This window comes from Hemitrygon akajei, chromosome 16, assembly GCF_048418815.1.
Source record: "Hemitrygon akajei chromosome 16, sHemAka1.3, whole genome shotgun sequence".
NCBI classification, from domain to species: domain Eukaryota; kingdom Metazoa; phylum Chordata; class Chondrichthyes; order Myliobatiformes; family Dasyatidae; genus Hemitrygon; species Hemitrygon akajei.
Window position 1 is genome coordinate 2,772,002 of NC_133139.1, and position 18,309 is coordinate 2,790,310.

General features: G+C 43.0%; 1 protein-coding gene across 14 annotated transcripts in view; it reads right to left on the reverse strand.

The window, feature by feature from the left end:
• The window catches only part of gatad2ab (GATA zinc finger domain containing 2Ab), a 219,679-nt gene that overhangs the window by 37,832 nt on the left and 163,538 nt on the right, over window positions 1-18,309 (reverse strand). For 10 of the 14 annotated variants that reach the window (XM_073068113.1, XM_073068099.1, XM_073068104.1 and 7 more), the window contains one exon: window positions 14,492-14,581. The exons of the other annotated variants lie outside the window; for them this stretch is intronic. In XM_073068113.1, the coding sequence (XP_072924214.1) occupies window positions 14,492-14,581 (90 nt within the window). The remainder of the gene's footprint in view (window positions 1-14,491; window positions 14,582-18,309) is intronic. 14 annotated transcript variants of the gene reach the window in all.

The window sequence follows — 18,309 nt, forward strand, 5'->3', positions numbered from 1 at the left end:
GGCCAGAGTGGGGAATTCAAGAAGAGGGAAGGGAAGGGGAAAAAATTATTGTTAGTTAGAGAAATCAGGTTGGAGACAATCCAGATGGAATAAGAGGTATTGTTCCTTTAACTTGAGAGTGGCCTCATTGAGGCAGAAGAGAAGGCCATGGACCAACATGGCGAAATAGGATTGGGGATGGGAATTGGAAGAGTTTTCTAGTTCAGCTGAGAGAAATTAATGCTGATTTCATTATGGTACAATCACAACCAAACTAGATATGCTTTCAGTGGCAAAGCAATTCAGGACTTGAGTAAGAACCATGGCTGGACTCTTACTTCTGAAAGCAAAAACAGATACTGAAACTCCACTAAATTCTCATTAATTCAGAAGATTCCCAATAGCAATTTAAACCAGAAACATCCCTTTTTCTTATTTCACATAAAACTTTTTCTAGTTAGGCCACATCTGGAGCTTTGCATACAGTTTTGGTCACCTCCATTATAGGAAGAACGTTGAGGCTTTGGAGACAGTGCAGAAGAGGTTTACCAGAATGCTGCCTGGATTAGAGGGCATGTACAATTTAAGCAGAGGTTGGACAAAATTAGGTTGCTTTCTCTGGAGCGGTGGAGACTGAGGGGAGATTTGATAGAGGTTTAAGGTTATGAGAGGGATAGAGTAAACAGATGAGGTTTCCCTCAGGGTTGAAATATCTAATACCAGAGTGTATGCATTAATGGAGACAGGGTATTTTTAAAGGAGGAGATGTGAGGGACACACTTTTTTTTTTAATACACAGAGTGGTTGGTGCCTGGGTACTTTTGAGAGAAGTTTAGAAAGGAACAAAAATGTGAGGGAAGTGGAAGGATGGTAATATTGTGTAGGCAGAAGGGTATTATTCAGTTGACTATTTGATTACTAATTTATTCGGCTTGGCACAACATTGTGGGACGAAGTGCCTGTTTCTGGGCTGTACTGTTCTACGTTTTATATCCACTGACATGAGTCAGTGTAATTCAGACTGAGGGGAAGTCCCGGTTTAATACCTCAGGCTAACAGGCACTCGTGACAGATCCATTCCCTCTGAAACACATCTTGAGGACCCCTGAAATTCTACAATTCAATCTTGCGTGGGACTGCCACTGATCCAAAACACTGATAGGATAGTGAAGCCAGTGCTGCATCGTTATACTTCAACAATGGCCACTTTTTACATTTAGCAGCCCACTCTATTTCTTCTTTAGGCTGATGGGGCTTGTCAGCCATGGTTGGCAGCTCATCTAAAGAGAAGGAAAACTCTCATCTCAAACCTCTGCTGCCTTGCAGATATAACCACTCATGGGGAAGGCTTCAGGAGCAAACCCCAAAGAAAATCTGGAGCTGGAGTCCCTAAGGCAGACCTACAATGAGTACAATGCTGACTGGCAACTCCTACGATGCTGCTGGTGCCGAACTGTATCGGTCTCTGTTGTTCCATTAAATTCATCAGCTGTGTGGAGAGGGGAGCCTGCTGCATGGGCAACAACTTGCTCTCCATTTTGCACTGCCCTGGCTTGCCTATCGACTTAGACATCTAGGAAGCAACATCCATTGTTGATCCCAACCCATGGAGGGCCACTCTATTTTTTGTGCCTCTCTGCCACATTGCGCATATGAGTAATTCATTCCTAGGATCCTGTCCTTTGTTTTTATAAATTCGCTTTTGATGAATGAAAAGGAAATAGGTGCAGCCGTCAAGCTCTTTGTACTCTGCACAATACAGCGGCTACCACAGAGCAACAGCTGGTATATTTATTAAACCCGCACACTGCCGGGTGGCAGCATATCTCTAACTTGGACTTTAATGATGGAGCTGGTGGAATTTACAACCCTCTACAGCCTCTTGGTATCTTGTGCATTGGAGTCCCATAGCAGATACTGATGCAACCAGTGAGAATGCTCCATCTCTCGTCAGCTATTTCCCCAGGGAGAGAAACTGGGATGCACAACCCCCAAACCACAACTGCAATCTTAGAGCCAGGAAGCCATTTCGGCTTCCCCCTCCCTCTCTCTATGAAGGCCTCAAGCAATTGCTGTTCTTCTTTATGATTCGGAGCAAGAAGGCTGCGAGTGAATGGCTAATTTCCGGAGCAAAGGCAGTTTTACTACTCGGGGTAAAAGATAGGCAAGACTGCGCAGGCGCGTGACGTCAGCCAGTAGAGTGCGAAAGGTTTAAAAAGACCGCCGTATCCAGCGGTCAGCAGTGATAGGGCCTTGGCGGTAATGGTACAAGGCGAGGTAGGTTTACTTGTGTTATTTGCGGAAAGGAGGAAGTATGTGTTTGAGGCCAGTTTCTGTGCTCGGTGTCAGATGTGGGAGGTCCTGGAGTCTCCCAGCCTCCTGGACAGCCATATCTGCAACTGGTGTGTTAAGCTGCAGCTCCTAAGGGATTGAGTTAGGGAACTGGAGATGCAGCTCGATGACCTTCGCCTAGTCAGGGAGAGGGAGGATGTGATAGAAAGGAATTATAGGCAGGTGGTCACACTGGGGCCACAGGAGACAGACAAGTGGACCACAGTCAGGAGGGGGAAGGGAAGAGTCACGTACTAAAGAGTACCCCTTGACAATAAATAATACTGTTTGAGTACTGATGGGGGGGGGACAGCCTACCTGGGGGAAGCAACGGTGGCCATGCCTCTGGCACAGAGTCTGGCCCTGTGGCTCAGAAAGGTAGGGAAAGGAAGAGGAAGGCAGTAGTGATAGGCGACTCTATAGTTAGGGGGTCAGACAGGCGATTCTGTGGATGCAGGAGAGAAACTCAGATGGTAGTTTGCCTCCCAGGTGCCAAGGTCCGGGATGTTTCAGATCGCATCCAAGATATCCTGCAGTGGGAGGGAGAACAGCCAGAGGTTGTGGTACATATTGGTAACAATGACATAGGTAGGAGAAGGGAAGAGGTCCCGAAAAAAGACTACAGGGAGTTAGGAAGGAAGTTGAGAAGCAGGACCACAAAGGAAGTAATCTCGGGATTACTGCCTGTGCCACGCAACAGTGAGAATAGGAATAGAATGAGATAGAGGATAAATGCGTGGCTGAGGGATTGGAGCAGGAGGCAGGAATTCAGATTTCTGGATTATTGGGACCTCTTTTGGGGCAGGAGTGACCTGTATAAAAAGGACGGGTTGAAACTATATAACACTAAAGTTGCACTAGCAAACCTGTATGCCCCCAACTTTGATGATGTTAACTTTTTTGAACGGTTTTTTTTCCTCACTACCAGACTTAAACTCATATTCTCTTATACTGGGTGGTGACTTCAACTGTTGGTTGGATCCTAGTCTGGATCGATCGTCCTCTGTTACCAGATCACCTACTAAATCTGCCTTAGCTATCCAATCGTTTCTCTCTAATTTTGGTATCTCTGATATATGGCGTTTCCTTCATCCTATGGAGAGAGATTATTCTTTTTTCTCACATGTTCACCATACCTTCACTAGAATTGACTATTTCTTACTCGATAACCAACTTATTCCATTTGCCCACTCTTGTGACTATCAGAGTATACTGATTTCTGACCATGCCCCAATTACTCTCTCTCTGAACTTTCCTGGTCTCCCTCAGAGGAATAAACACTGGCGGTTTGATTCAACTTTATTATCGGATGATGATTTTTAAAAATTTATTAAGGATCAGATAACCTTTTATTTTAACACTAATACATCACCTGAAGTGCCATCCCAGACTGTCTGGGATGCCATGAAAGCATATCTGAGGGGTCAAATAATCTCTTACACAGCAAATCTCAACAGAAGATCCTGTGCAGATCGATTAGACCTTATTAACCAGATTAAAGAATTGGATCAAATATATGCTCAAACTAAGAATCCTGAATTATACAAGAAGCGCGTTGAACTCCAAACTAAATTTAACCTTCTGTCCACTCAACCTGTCGAATGCCAACTTCTCGAAAGCAAGAGCCGCTTTTACATTCATGGGGATAAGTCTGGTAAATTCCTAGCTGAGGCGTTCCAAAGCCAAACAACATATTACAAAGATCCGGAAGGAGAACGGAGACTTTACATCGGATCATTTAGAAATGAATGACACATTTAAAATTTTTTATTCTCGGCTTTATTCCTCTGAATCTCTGAATGACAATATCTCTGTTGATCAATTTTTACAGAATCTGAATATCCCCTCACTTTCATCTGATTTTAAAGCCAAACTCAATGCGCCTATATCATCAGAAGAAGTTTCTTTTGCAATTTCTGCACTGTCCTCAGGGAAATCTCCTGGACCTGATGGGTTCCCTGTAAAATTTTATAAATCATTCTCTTCACTTCTCTCTCCTCAGTTACTTTCAGTATTATCTGACTCGTTTAATTACGGCAAATTGCCACCTTCTTTCAATGAGGCATCTATTATTCTTCTATTAAAAAAGGGCAAAGATCCAACAGAGTGTTCCTCGTATAGGCTGATCTCTCTGCTCAATGTTGATGTGAAGATCTTAGCTAAAGTTTTGGCTCATAGATTAGAAACAGTTATTCCCTCCATTATCTCTGATGACCAAACAGGCTTTATTAAAAACCGTCTCCCTTTTTTTAACATTCGGTGTTTATTTAATATCTTATACTCACCTCCAACTGGGATTCCTGAATGTGTTATTTCCCTCGATGCAGAGAAAGCATTTGATCGTATAGAGTGGAACTACCTTTTTGCAGTCTTAGAAAAATTTGACCTCGGCCAAAGTTTCATCTCTTGGATCAAATTGCTGTACCTGTGTCCTACTGCTTCTGTTTTAACTAATTTTCAGAAATCCCAAGTATTTAATCTCAAACGTGGCACCCATCAGGGATGCCCCTTAAGTCCCTTTCTCTTTGATTTGGTTATAGAACCTCTGGCGATAGCATTTCGAAACTGTCCTGAATTGACCGGGATTTGGAGAGGGGGTGTTGAGCATAAAGTTTCTCTCTATGCTGATGACTTATTACTTTTTCTTTCAAATCCGTCTACATCCTTACCTCTAATGTTTTCACTTCTTGACCAGTTTAGCCAGATCTCTGGCTATAAACTTAATTTACATAAGAGTGAACTTTTCCCAATTAATAAAGAAGCACAAGAACTAACATTTCGTGATCTCCCTTTTAAAGTAGTCCATAACCAATTTACTTATCTTGGAATTACAGTCACAAGGAAGTTTAAAGACCTCTTTCGTGAAAACTTTGCCAATCTTTCATATGCTATAAAACAGAGTCTGGTACAATGGTCACCTCTATCTATGTCTTTGGTAGGTTGCATTAACGTTGTTAAAATGTATGTTCTCCCCAAATTTTTATACTTATTTCAATCTATCCCAATTTTTATTCCCAAATCTTTCTTTGATTCCTTAGACTCTATTATTTTGTCATATCTGTGGTAGAATAAGCGCGCTAGAATTAATAAAATCCATCTCCAAAAATCTAAAAAAGAGGGTGGCATGGCTTTATCTAACTTTCGTTTATATTATTGGGCAGCTAATATACGCTGTGCTACCTTTTGGTCTTTCTTCCACGGCCAACCCGAGTGCCCTAACTGGGTGGCAATGGAGTTGAGCTCCACTAAAGAATTATCTATCTCTGCACTTCTTGGCTCTGCACTCCCTAGTAGTCTGCCCAGATCAATAGCCAATCCTCTTGTTAGACATACTTTGCGTATATGGGCCCAATTCAGGAAATGCTACGGTTTCCAGGGGTTCTCCGTTTCCAGCCCTGTCGCACATAATCACCTTTTTTTACCTACTATGTACGATTCAGCATTCCATGTTTGGTATAGGAAGGGCATTAGACATTTTGAAGATCTTTTCATTGATAATCGCTTCGCTTCTTTTCAGCAGCTCTCTGTTAAGTTCAATCTGCCTAACGCTCATTTTTTCAGATATCTCCAAGTCCGACACTTTATTGCTCCCTTAATTCCTAACTTTCCTGAAATGCCTGCAAAAAATGTTATGGACCTATTTCTTTCAATTAATCCACTAGGTAAAGGTTTAATATCAATTATCAGAGATAAACTAGCAGCCTTACGACGGGCCCCTGTGGATAAAATTAAAATGGCCTGGGAGCAGGATTTAAATATCTCCTTATCCGATGAGAGCTGGGACTCAGTTCTCAAATCGGTTAACTCAACCTCTCTTTGTGCTTGCCATTGCCTTTTACAGTTTAAGATTGTTCATAGAGCCCATATATCTAAATCTAAACTATCTCGATTCTACCCTGGCATTAGTCCGCTCTGTGATAAATGCAAGAGGGGCGTGGCCTCTCTCATCCATATGTACTGGTTCTGTCCTAGCTTGGAGAAATTCTGGAAAGATGTCTTCACTACGTTATCGTGTATTCTGAATCAGCACCTAGAACCAAACCCCTTAATTGCTCTGTTCGGTTTTTGGGGCGAGACAGATCTATGTCTGGATCCGACCAAATGCCGAATATTATCCTTTGCCTCTCTCCTGGCTAGACGCTTGATCCTCCTTAGATGGAGAGATGTTGCCCCGCCCACTCATGCGCAATGGCTTAACGACATTATGGCCTGCTTGGACCTCGAAAAAATTCATTATTCAGTTCTTAATTCGGATCTAAAGTTCCATAAGGTCTGGGGACCTTTTATCGAGTACTTTCATAACCTTCCTCTTGACTAGGGTTTTTATTTATTTATTTTTTTCTTCTTCTTTTCAGTCCCTTGCTTTCAGCTCCCTTTTTTTTCTCTGGTAGTAGGCATTATTATCCTCTGTTGCTAAGTGTATTCACAGTCTGGGAGTTTGACTGTCCTGACTTATACTCTCTATATTGTGGTGTGGTTGGTCTGGAGTTGTTGTTTTTTTCTTGTGTTGTGGGGCTTGGGGAGGATACTAAGCTTACCTGTCTTTAATTTAGGTGCTTTTTTTGTTAAATTCTCTTCCTTTGTAGCATATTGTTATTGTATGCTTAATTTTGCACTGTATTAATGTTCCTCATTGGGATTTGGGGTTTTTACTTTGTAAAATATTTGAAAAACTAATAAAAAAATTTAAAAAAAAAGAAAAAAAAAAGGATGGGTTGCACTTGAATCTCAGGGGGACCAATATCCTGGCGGGGAGGTTTGCTAAGGCTACTGAGGAGAGTTTAAACTAGGATTGTTGGGGGGTGGGAACCAAACTGAAGAGACTGGGGAAGAGGAGGTTGGCTCAGAAATAGAGAAAGCTTGTAGACAGTCCAAGAGGGAGGATAGGCAGGTGATAGAGAAGGGACGCGCTCAGACCAAAGGTTTGAGATGTGTCTATTTTAATGCAAGGAGTGTTATGAACAAAGCGGATGAGCTTAGAGTGTGGATCAGTGTTGGATATATGATGTGGTGGTCATTACAGAGACTTGGATGGCTCAGGGACAGGAATGGTTACTTCAAGTGCTGGGTTTTAAATGTTTCAGAAAGGCCAGGGAGGGAGGCAAAAGAGGTGGGGGCGTGGCACTGTTGATCAGAGATAGTGTCACGGCTGCAGAAAAGGTGGATGCCATGGAGGGATTGTCTACAGAGTTTCTGTGGGTGCAAGTCAGGAACAGGAAGGGGTCAATAACTTTACTAGGTGTATTTTATAGGCTGCCCAATAGTAACAGGGATATCGAGGAGCAGATCAGGAAACAGATCCTAGAAAGGTGTAATAACAGAGTTGTCCTGTTGGGAGATTTTAATTTCCCAAATATTGACGGGCATCTCCCTAGAGCGAGGGATTTAGATGGGGTGGAGTTTGTTAGGTGTGTGCCGGAGGGTTTCTTGACACAATATGTAGATAAGCCTACAAGAGCAGAGGCTGTACTTGATTTGGTATTGGGAAATGAACCTGGTCAGGTGTCAGATCTCTCAGTGGGAGAGCATTTTGGAGATAGTGATCATAATTCTATCTCCTTTACAAAAGCATTGGACAGAGATAGGAACAGACAAGTTAGAAAAGCGTTTAATTGGAGTAAGGGAAATTATGAGGCTATCAGGCAGGAAATTGGAAGCTTAAATTGGAAACAGATGTTCCCAGGGAAAAGTACGGAAGAAATGTGGCAAATGTTCAGGGGATATTTGTGTGGAGTTCTGCATAGGTATGTTCCAATGAGACGGGAAAGTTATAGTAGGGTAAAAGAACCGTGGTGTACAAAGGCTGTAACAAATCTAGTCAAGAAGAAAAGAAAAGCTTACAAAAGGTTCAGAGAGCTAGGTAATGTTAGAGAGCTAGAAGACTATAAGGCTAACAGGAAGGAGCTTAAGAAGTAAATTAGGAGAGCCAGAAGGGGCCATGAGAAGGCCTTGGTGGGCAGGATTAAGGAAAACACCAAGGCATTCTGCAAGTATGTGAAGAGCAAGAGGATAAGATGTGGAAGAATAGGATCTATCAAGTGGGAAAGTGTGTATGGAACCGGAGGACATAGCAGAGGTACTTAATGAATACTTTACTTCAGTATTCACTATGGAAAAGGATCTTGGTGACTGTAGTGATGACTTGCAGCAGACTGAAAAGCTTGGCTTTGTCAAGGGCAAGTCGTGCCTTAAGAAAGAGGATGTGCTGGAGCTTTTGTAAAGCATCAAGTTGGATAAGTCGCCAGAACCGGATGAGATGTACCCTAGGGTGCTGTGGGAGGCGAGGGAGGAGATTGCTGAGCCTCTGGTGATAATCTTTGCATCATCAATGGGGACGGGAGAGGTTCCAGAGGATTGGAGGGTTGCAGATGTTGTTCCTTTATTCAAGAAAGGGAGTAGAGATAGCCCAGGAAATTATAGACCAGTGAGCCTTACCTCAGTGGTTGGTAAGTTGATGGAGAAGATCCTGAGAGGCAGGATTTATGAACATTTGGAGAGGTATAAAATGATTAGGAATAGTCAGCATGGCTTTGTCAAGGGCAAGTCGTGCCTTATGAGCCTGATTGAGTTTTTTGAGAATGTGACTAAACACATTGATGAAGGTAGAGCCATAGATGTAGTGTATATGGATTTCAGCAAGGCATTTGATAAGGTACCCCATGCAAGGCTTATTGAGAAAGTAAGGAGGCATGGGATCCAAGGGGACATTGCTTTGTGGATCCAGAACTGGCTTGCCCGCAAAAGGAAAAGAGTGGTTGTAGACGGGTCACATTCTGCATGGAGGTCGGTCATCAGTGGAGTGTCTCAGGGATCTGTTCTGGGACCCTTACTTCTTGTGATTTTTATAAATGACCTGGATAAAGAAGTGGAGGGATGGGTTAGTAAGTTTGCTGATGACACAAAGGTTGGAGGTGTTGTGGATAGTGTGGAGCACTGTCAGAGGTTACAGCGGGACATGGATAGGATGGAAAACTGGGCTGAGAAGTGGCAGATGGAGTTCAACCCAGATATGTGTGAAAAGGTTCATTTTGGTAGGTCAAATATGATGGCACAATATAGTATTAATGATAAGACTCTTGGCAGTGTGGAGGATCAGAGGTATCTTGGGGTCCGAGTCCATAGGATGCTCAAAGCAGCTGTGCAGGTTGACTCTGTGGTTAAGAAGGCATACAGTGTACTGGCCTTCATCAATCGTGGAATTGAATTTAGAAGCCGAGAGGTAATGTTGCAGCTATATAGGACCCTGGTCAGACCCCACTTGGAGTACTGTGCTCAGTTCTGCTCACTTCACTACAGGAAGGATGTGGAAGCCATAGAAAGAGCGCAGTGTTGATTTACAAGGATGTTGCTTGGATTGGGGAGCATGCCTTATGAGAATAGGTTGAGTGAACTCGGCCTTTTCTTCTTGGAGCGACGCAGGACGAGAGGTGACCTGATAGAGCTGTATAAGATGATGAGAGGCATTGATTGTATGGATAGTCAGAGGCCTTTTTCCAGGGCTGAAATGGTTGCCACAAGAGGACACAGGTTTAAGGTGCTAGGGAGTAGGTACAGAGGAGATGTCAAGGGTAAGTTTTATACTCAGAGAGTGGTGAGTGCATGGAATGGGCTGCCGGCATCGGTGGTGGAGGTGGATACGATAGGGTCTTTTAAGAGACTTTTGGATAGGTACATGGAGCTTACAAAAATAGAGGGTTATAGGTAAGCCTAGTAATTTCTAAGGTAGGGACTTGCTCAACACAACCTTGTGGGCCGAATGGCCTGTATTGTGCTGTAGGTTTTCTATGTTTCTGTAAGACCATAAGCCATAGGAACAGAATTAGACCATTTGGCTCATCAAGTCTGTACCAGCATTCCATTGATAATTTACTTCCTCATCAACCCCATTCTCCTGCCCATAACTCTGACGCACTGACTGAAGAATCCATCAATGTCCACTTCATATATACTCAATAATTTGGCCTCCACAGCTGTATGTGGTGATGAATTCCACAAATTCACTACCCTCTGGTCCTAGACTCTGAAAATAGGAAACATCCTCGCCACGTCCACTCTACCTCGGCCTTTCAATATTCCTTAAGTATCAATGAAATTTCCCACTCACTCTTTTAAACTTCAGTGAAAACAGGCCCAGAGCCATCAAAAGCTCCTCATATGTTAACCCTTTCACTCCTGAAATCATTCTCATGAACCTCCTCTGAACCCTCTCCAACGCCAGTGCATCTATTCTTAGGTAAGGGGATCAAAACTGCTCATAATACTCTGACTGCGGTCTGACTAATAACTTATAAAGCAATGTTTTATGTTCTTGCCGTAGAGACTTTACAGCCCCATTACCTGAATTCTTAAAACAGGGGAAGTTATTTTCAACCCAGGAAGAAGAGTTCACTGCCTAACAGCTTTTCCCAGCCCAGGCCCACTGCAGGTCCATGGTGGTAAAGCCTTCACCATCATTGAGCACACCTGCATGGAGTGCTGAAACAGGAAAGCAGCATCCATCATCAAGGACCCTCACCATTCTGAGTGCTTAGACACTCAGGTGGCCAAAAAGATGGTGAAGAACACTCGTCGTATGTTGAATTTTCACCATTACAGTGTTTTCGTCCTGCAGTAGATACACACTGTAGAACTTTAAAGAGCTTGGTGGTTCCACCACCTCACACATCCCCATTTACCAGGGTTGAACAAAGTACACTGCAACACTTGCTGTACTTACTAACCCACCCCTCCATACCCCAACCATCACTACTTTACAATTTCCTATTAGAGTTGCCACTCCTGTGCCTACAGTCATTTTATGGACATACAGTCCATTTATGTATGCTACATATTTATACTTATTAAGTTTTTTTTGAGCTGTATCGGATCCAGAGTAACAATTATTTCGTTCTCCTTTCCGCGTGTACTTTTCTTCCACAATTTTGGAGATAGTGATCACAATTCTATCTCCTTTACCATGGTACTGGACAGGGATAGGAACAGACAAGTTAGGGAAACATTTAATTGGAGTAAGGGGAAACATGAGGCCATCAGGCAAGAACTTGGAAGCATAAGTTGGAAACAGATGTTCTCAGGGAGATATGCAGAAGAAATGTGGCAAATGTTCAGAGGATATTTGTGTGGGGTTCTGCATTCATACGGTTCAATGAGACAGGGAAAGGATGGTAAAGTACAGGAACTGTGGTGTATAAAAGCCGTTGTAAATCTAGTCAAGAAGAAAAGAAGAGTTTACGAAAGGTTCAAAAAACTAGGTAATGATAGAGATCTAGAAGATTATAAGGCTAGCAGGAAGGAGCATAACAATGAAATTAGGAGAGCCAGAAGGAGCCATGAGAAGGCCTTGGTGGGCAGGATTAAGGAAAACCCCAAGGCATTCTGCAAGTATGTGAAGAGCAAGAAGATAAGACCTGAGAGAATAGGACCAATCAAGTGTGACAATGGAAAAGTGTGTATGGAACTGGAGGAGATGGCAGAGGTGCTTAATGAATCCTTTGATTCAGTATTCATAATGGAAAAGTATCTAAGTGATTGCGGGGATGACTTGCAGTGGACTGAAAAGCTTGAGCGTGTAGATATTAAGGAAGTGGATGTGTGGGAGCCTTTGCAAAGCATCGTTGGATGAGTCACTGGCACTGGATGAGATGTACACCAGGCTTCTGTGGGAACCAAGGGAGGAGATTGCTGAGCCTCTGGCGATGATTTTTGCATCATCAATGAGGACAGGAGAGGTTCAGGAGGATTAAAGAGTTGTGGATGTTGTTCCTTTATTCAAGAAAGGGAGTAGGGATAAACCCAGGAAATTATAGACCAGTGAGTCCTACTTCAGTGGTTGGTAAGTTGATGGAGAAAATCCTGAGAGCAGGATTTATGAACATTTGGAGAGCCATAATATGATCAGGAATAGTCAGCATGGCTTTGTCAAGGGCAGGTCGTGGCTTACGAGCCTGATTGAATTTTTTGAGGATGTGACTAAACACATTGATGAAGGTAGAGCCATAGATGTAGAGTATATGGATTTCAGCAAGGCATTTGATAAGGTACCCATGCAAGATTTATTGAGAAAGTAAGGAGGCATGGGATCCAAGGGGACATTACTTTGTGGATCCAGAAATGGCTTGCCCACAGAAGGCAAAGAGTGGTTGTAGACGGGTCATACTCTGCATGAAGGTCGGTGACCAGTGGTGTGCCTCAGGAATCTGTTCTGGGACCCCTCCTCTGAGATTTTTATAAATGACCTGGATGAGGAAGTGGAGGGATGGGTTCATAAATTTGCCAATGACACAAAGGTTGGGGGTGTTGTGGATAGTGTGGAGGGCTGTCAGCGGTTACAGCGGGACATTGATAGCATGCAAAACTGGGCAGAGAAGTGGCAGATGGAGTTCAACCCAGATAATTGTGAGGTGGTTCATTTTGGTAGGTCAAATGCGATGGCAGAATATAGTATTAATGGTAAGACTCTTGGCAGTGCGGAGGATCAGTGGGATCTTGGGATCTGAGTCCACTGGATACTCAAAGCTGCTACGCAGGTTGACTCTGTGGTTAAGAAGGCATACAGTGCATTGGCCTCCATCAATCGTGGGATTGAGTTTAAGAGCCGAGAGGTAATGTTGCAGCTATATAGGACCCTGGTCAGACAGACCCCACTTGGAGTACTGTGTTCAAATCTGGTCGTCACACTATAGGAAGGACATGGAAACCATAGAAAAGGTGCAGAGGAGATTTACAAGGATGTTGCCTGGATTGGGGAGCATGCCTTATGAGAATAGGTTGAGTGAACTCAGCCTTTTCTCCTTGGAGTGAAGGAGGATGAGAGGCGACCTGATAGAGGTGTACGTTAATGAGAGGCATTGATCGTGTGGATAGTCAGAGGCTTTCCCCCAGGGCTGAAACGGCTAGTACAAGAGGGCATAGTTTTAAGGTGCTTGGAAGTAGGTACAGAGGAGATGTCAAGGGTAAGTTTTTTACTCAGAGAGTGGTTAGTGCATGGAATGGGCTGCCGGTAGCGGTGGTGGAGGTGGAAACAATAGGGTCTTTTAAGAGACTCCTGGATGGATACATGGAGCTTAGAAAAATAGAAGGATATGGGTAAGCCTAGGTAGTTCTAAGGTAAGGACATGTTCAGCACAGCTTTGTGGGCTGAAGGGCCTGTATTGTTCTATAGGTTTTCTATGTTTCTAATATTTGAAATTATATGTAGGGCTGCTACTAGGCTGAAATGCCATGAATACTTGAAGGAATCCTCTCAAGTTGGTCAGATTTTAATAAGATGGCCTTCAGATTACTACCAACCTGTACCCACCAGTTAAAGAGCTCAAAATTCAGTCTCCGTTCACAGTCCAAAATTAGAAGAGAATTGCATAGGTCTCCACAATTCAATTCATTGCATGCCATGAAATTCTAGTAATAACACTGTTGATGCAACACATGCATGAAGGGATGATGATGGCTTCCATTCTGTCTGAAGATTCTGTTGATTAGGCAATCTTCCAGTTTATGTTCAGCCTTGCAATGGCTGACTAATTTCTGCTATCTCTCTCACGCCAATGGCGTTTGGAGGGGCCACTGCGCAGGGTCGGAAAAAGCCACTGGAAGTTGCAAACTCAGCCAGCTCCATCATGGGCACTAGCCTCTCCAGCATTGAGGACACCTTCAGAAAGCAATGCCTCAAAAAGGCAGCATCAATCATTAAGATGGCCCATCACCCAGGACACACCATCTTCTCATTGCTACCATCAAGGAGGTGGTACAGGAACCTGAAGGCACACACTCAGCATTTCAGAACCAGCCATCAGATTTCTGAATGGATAATGAACCCATGAATATTATCTCTTTTTCTTGCACTACTTTACTTTTTTATATTTTCTCATTGTAATTTATAGTATTTTTTATTATTATAATATATAGCAATGTGTTGCTGCTGCAAAACAATAAATTTCACAACATATGCTGGTGATATTAAACTTGATTCTGATTCAGTTTCAGTTTTGATGTTAGACTAACATGTGCTGGGTCCTGCAATGCAAGCCCCTGACATTGAAGAGCAGCCTCCTTGCTCATCAACCCCCATTCACCCTGACAGGAGTATTCCTTAATTGCAGCTCCCTCACACCACCACACCACCCATTCCCCAGCTTCGACACTCAATCCCAGATGCTGGCAAGGCCCCAGTTGCTACACTAACCTGGAAGTTGGGTTTGCCAGTGGGAACGTGCAGCGTTCCCCGGACCAGCGGGGGTGGGGTGGCCAAGGCAGTGCCTGTCGAGACAGCAGGCTGGGAAGAGATATTGGAAAGAAGCACAAACACACATGAGAAAGCCAAGGAGCAAAAAGAACACAAACACATTGCCTGTTTGAAGAGATATTCTGTTGAAATCACTCAAGTGCATCAGGCTGGATAGGTCAGTTGTTAAAAAACCAAACGTAATACATCTTCCAATCCAATCAGTATTCATCAACAAAAAGCTTCCCAATTTTTCACCATCTCTGCGGTCCCCTGAATCCAGATCAGCAGTATCAAAGTTGCCACGCAAGTTGACGGGGTGGTTAAGAAGGTGTATGGGTGTGTTGGCCTGCAATACTCGCGGGATTGAACTCAAGAGGCCGCGAGGTTATGTTACAGCTCCTTAAAACTCTGCACACACCCAACCACGACTGCTTTATCATTTCCTGTCAGTCACCTTACATACAGACACTCCTGTGCCTAGCTTCACTTCACGGACATACAATCAGTACATGTATATAAGCTATCTTATGTATTTATACAGTTATTTGTTTTTTAAAATTATTATTGCAGCTTTTTTGTGTTACATTGGATCTGAAATAATTATTTTGTTCTCTTTTGTACTTATGTCCTAGAAATAACATTAAATAATCTTGAATCTTAGACTATATTTGGTGTATTGTGTTCAGTTATGGTCACCTCATTATAGGAAGGACGTGAAAGTTTAGAGAGGGTGCACAGGAGATTTACCAGGATGCTGTCTGGATTAGAGAGCATTTCTTTTGAGGATAGGCTGAACAAACTAAGGATTTTCTCTTTGGAGCAAGGGAGGATGAGAGGTGACTTGATAGAGGTGTAAAAGATTATAAGAGGCATTGGCAGTATGAAGAGCCACCTTCTCCCAGGACAGAAAAGGCTAATACAAGAGGAGAAAAAAAATGTGATTGGTGGAAAATATAGGGGGATGTCAGCGGTAGGTTTTTACACAGAGAGTAGTGGGTGTGTGGAATGTGCTGCCAGGGGAATTAGAAAAACATAGAAAACGTACAGATCCAAACAGGCCCTTCGGCCCACAATGCTGTGCCGAACATGTACTTACTTTAGAAATTACCTCAGGTTACCGATAGCCCTCTATTTTTAAACTCTCTTAAAAGACCCTATTGCATCAGCCTCCGCCACCATTGCAGGCAGCCCATTCCATGCACTCACCACACTTAAACAGGCACATGGCTGATAGGGTTATGTGGGAGCGAAGAGTTAGATTGATCTTGAAGTTGGTTAAAAGGGCAGCCCATCGGGGCCGAATGGCCTGTACTGTGCTCTTCTATGTTCTAAGTTGCCGTCAGGTCCGAAGGATTGTATCTGAGAACAGTGAACCATTTCCCCTTGCCGAAACTAGATTCAATGGGGATCCTAAAGTGAGAATGACACTGGTCCTGTCCATTGTACCACACAGAACCTCCAGACCTTGATCCAGCATTTTCAGCTGTCCACCCTCTTTCTTTCCTCACTGGACACTACCTCCACCAGCACTCAGAAAAGAGCGAGGTCACATCTGTTTGGCCTAACTTAGTTACCCATTCACTTACTATCTGAATCTGAGATTCTTCCCCAAGAATAAATATTTCCACAGAAATCTTCCTTGTGCTTAGAAAAGGATTTTTTTACCCTTGACTTCTTACCTTATTTTTTTTAAAAAAAGAGAAATTTCTGACTATTCCCAAACCACTGAACTGATTTCTAATTCTACAGCGAGCTCCACCTCTGCACACAGAAAATATGAGCACGAGGCCCAACAAAACTGATGTCACTCACCAATGGAACGTCCCTTCTTCATCCAATGATAAAACAGGCTGTGGCTAACATCACAGTGGAGATCACTGGATGAATTTCTCAATCTAACAGTGTTCTCAACCCTACTATAGTAAAGGTGTTATTAAACTAGGAAATGTGCAGGAAAGATTTGCCAGGAGTTGCCTGGCCTGAGTTATGATGAGAGATTGCACAGCCGAGGACTTTATTCCCTGAAACATTGGAGTTTGAAGGGTGATCTCATAGAGGCATACACAGGGTGAAAGTACATACTTCTTTTCCCAGGGAAGGGCTGTTGAAAACAAGACGACATAGGTTTGAGATCAGAGGCAAGATATTTAAAATGGACATCAGGGGTGGCTTTTTCAGGGTGGTGGTCATTATGAATGAGCACGTCGCAGCGGTTAGTGTGATATTATTACAGCACTGGGCGTTGGAGTTTGGAGTTCAACCTGACATACAAGAATACATGGGTTTCCTCTGGGTGCTCTGAATTCCTTTCACAGTCAAAAGTCGTATTGGTTAGTAGGTTAATTGGTCATTGTAAATTGTCCTGTGATTAAGTCATGGTTAAATTGAGAGTTGCTGGCGCATGTCTCAAAGGGCTGTATCTTTAAATAAAAATAAGTAGTGGTTGAGGTGCAACCTTTAAAAACCACCTAGTTATGTGCATGGATAGGAGGAATTTAGAGGGTTGTGGGCTGATGAGACTAGCTTGTTGGGCATGGATGAGTTGGGCTGAAGGCCCTGTTTCCATCAGTAGGACTGTACTGTGTGCTGCACTTTTCTATGACTCTAATGTTCTAGAGACAGTAATAATAAACCAGGTAATGTGGAAAACTCACCGCTCGCTCCCATCAATACAATGCTACAATTCTCCTCACGGCAGAACTATTTCAACAATTTGCTCACAGTATCTATTGCCATGTTCGATATCATTGCCAGAGGAAAGCTCTGCTCACGTTCAAATAAGATGAGCGAAAAGCAGCATCCAAGCAAAAATCACCTTTAAAAGGTGATGCCTCAAAAAGGCAGCATCCATCACTAAAGGCTTCCATCACCTAGGACATGCCCCCTTCTCATTGCTACATCAAGGAGATGGTACAGGAGTCTGAAGATAGACACTTATCATTTCAGGAATGATTTCTTCCACTCTGCTATCAGAATTATGAATGGATGGAACCCATAAACACCTCACAATTTTTCTTTTTGTTTGGTCCCTTTTTGCACTATATAAATGCACACATGCATACTTATATGTATGTATGTGTATATATTTTATTTTACCACTACTTAATTTAATTTTATATACATCTTATTGTAATATATAGCTTTATTATATATTGCAGTGTATTGCTGCCACAAAATTACAAATTTCACAACATGTCAGTGATATTAAACCCGATTCTGATAAATATGAAACTTTTACAGTTTGCATAATTCATATTCATATTAACAAGGCCAGTAAAGAGATTTATGTAAAAGACTAGTGTTTAGAACAAGATACCTCTTCAAACATTTCATATGCAGCTTAAGCAAGTCACAAGAAGGTTTGTAAGGCAATAGCTGGCAGTGAAAGAGAACAAGGTGAGCAACTTAACCATTGTAAACAGACAGCCACCCCCCAGGGGCTCTTACAACAAGCACTCCATCATGTTATTTACAAAACTCAGGGGTTGAATTTCCCCCTTGTTTCCCTGACATCACTGTCTCCCATTGATTCTCTGCAGACTGCTGCAGGGGGACACGTAACAGAGGACAAGGCACATGCAGCAGTCATTCTCAGTGACAGCATGGCGAGCACTGACATACTATGTGATACTACAAGTGAACCTACAAAAGGCACATCCATCATTAAGGACCCCCATCACTTAGGACATGCCCTCTTTTCTATCAACAGGGAGGAAGTACAGGGGCCTAAAGACCCACACTCAACATTTCAGGAACAGCTTCTTCCTCTTCACCAT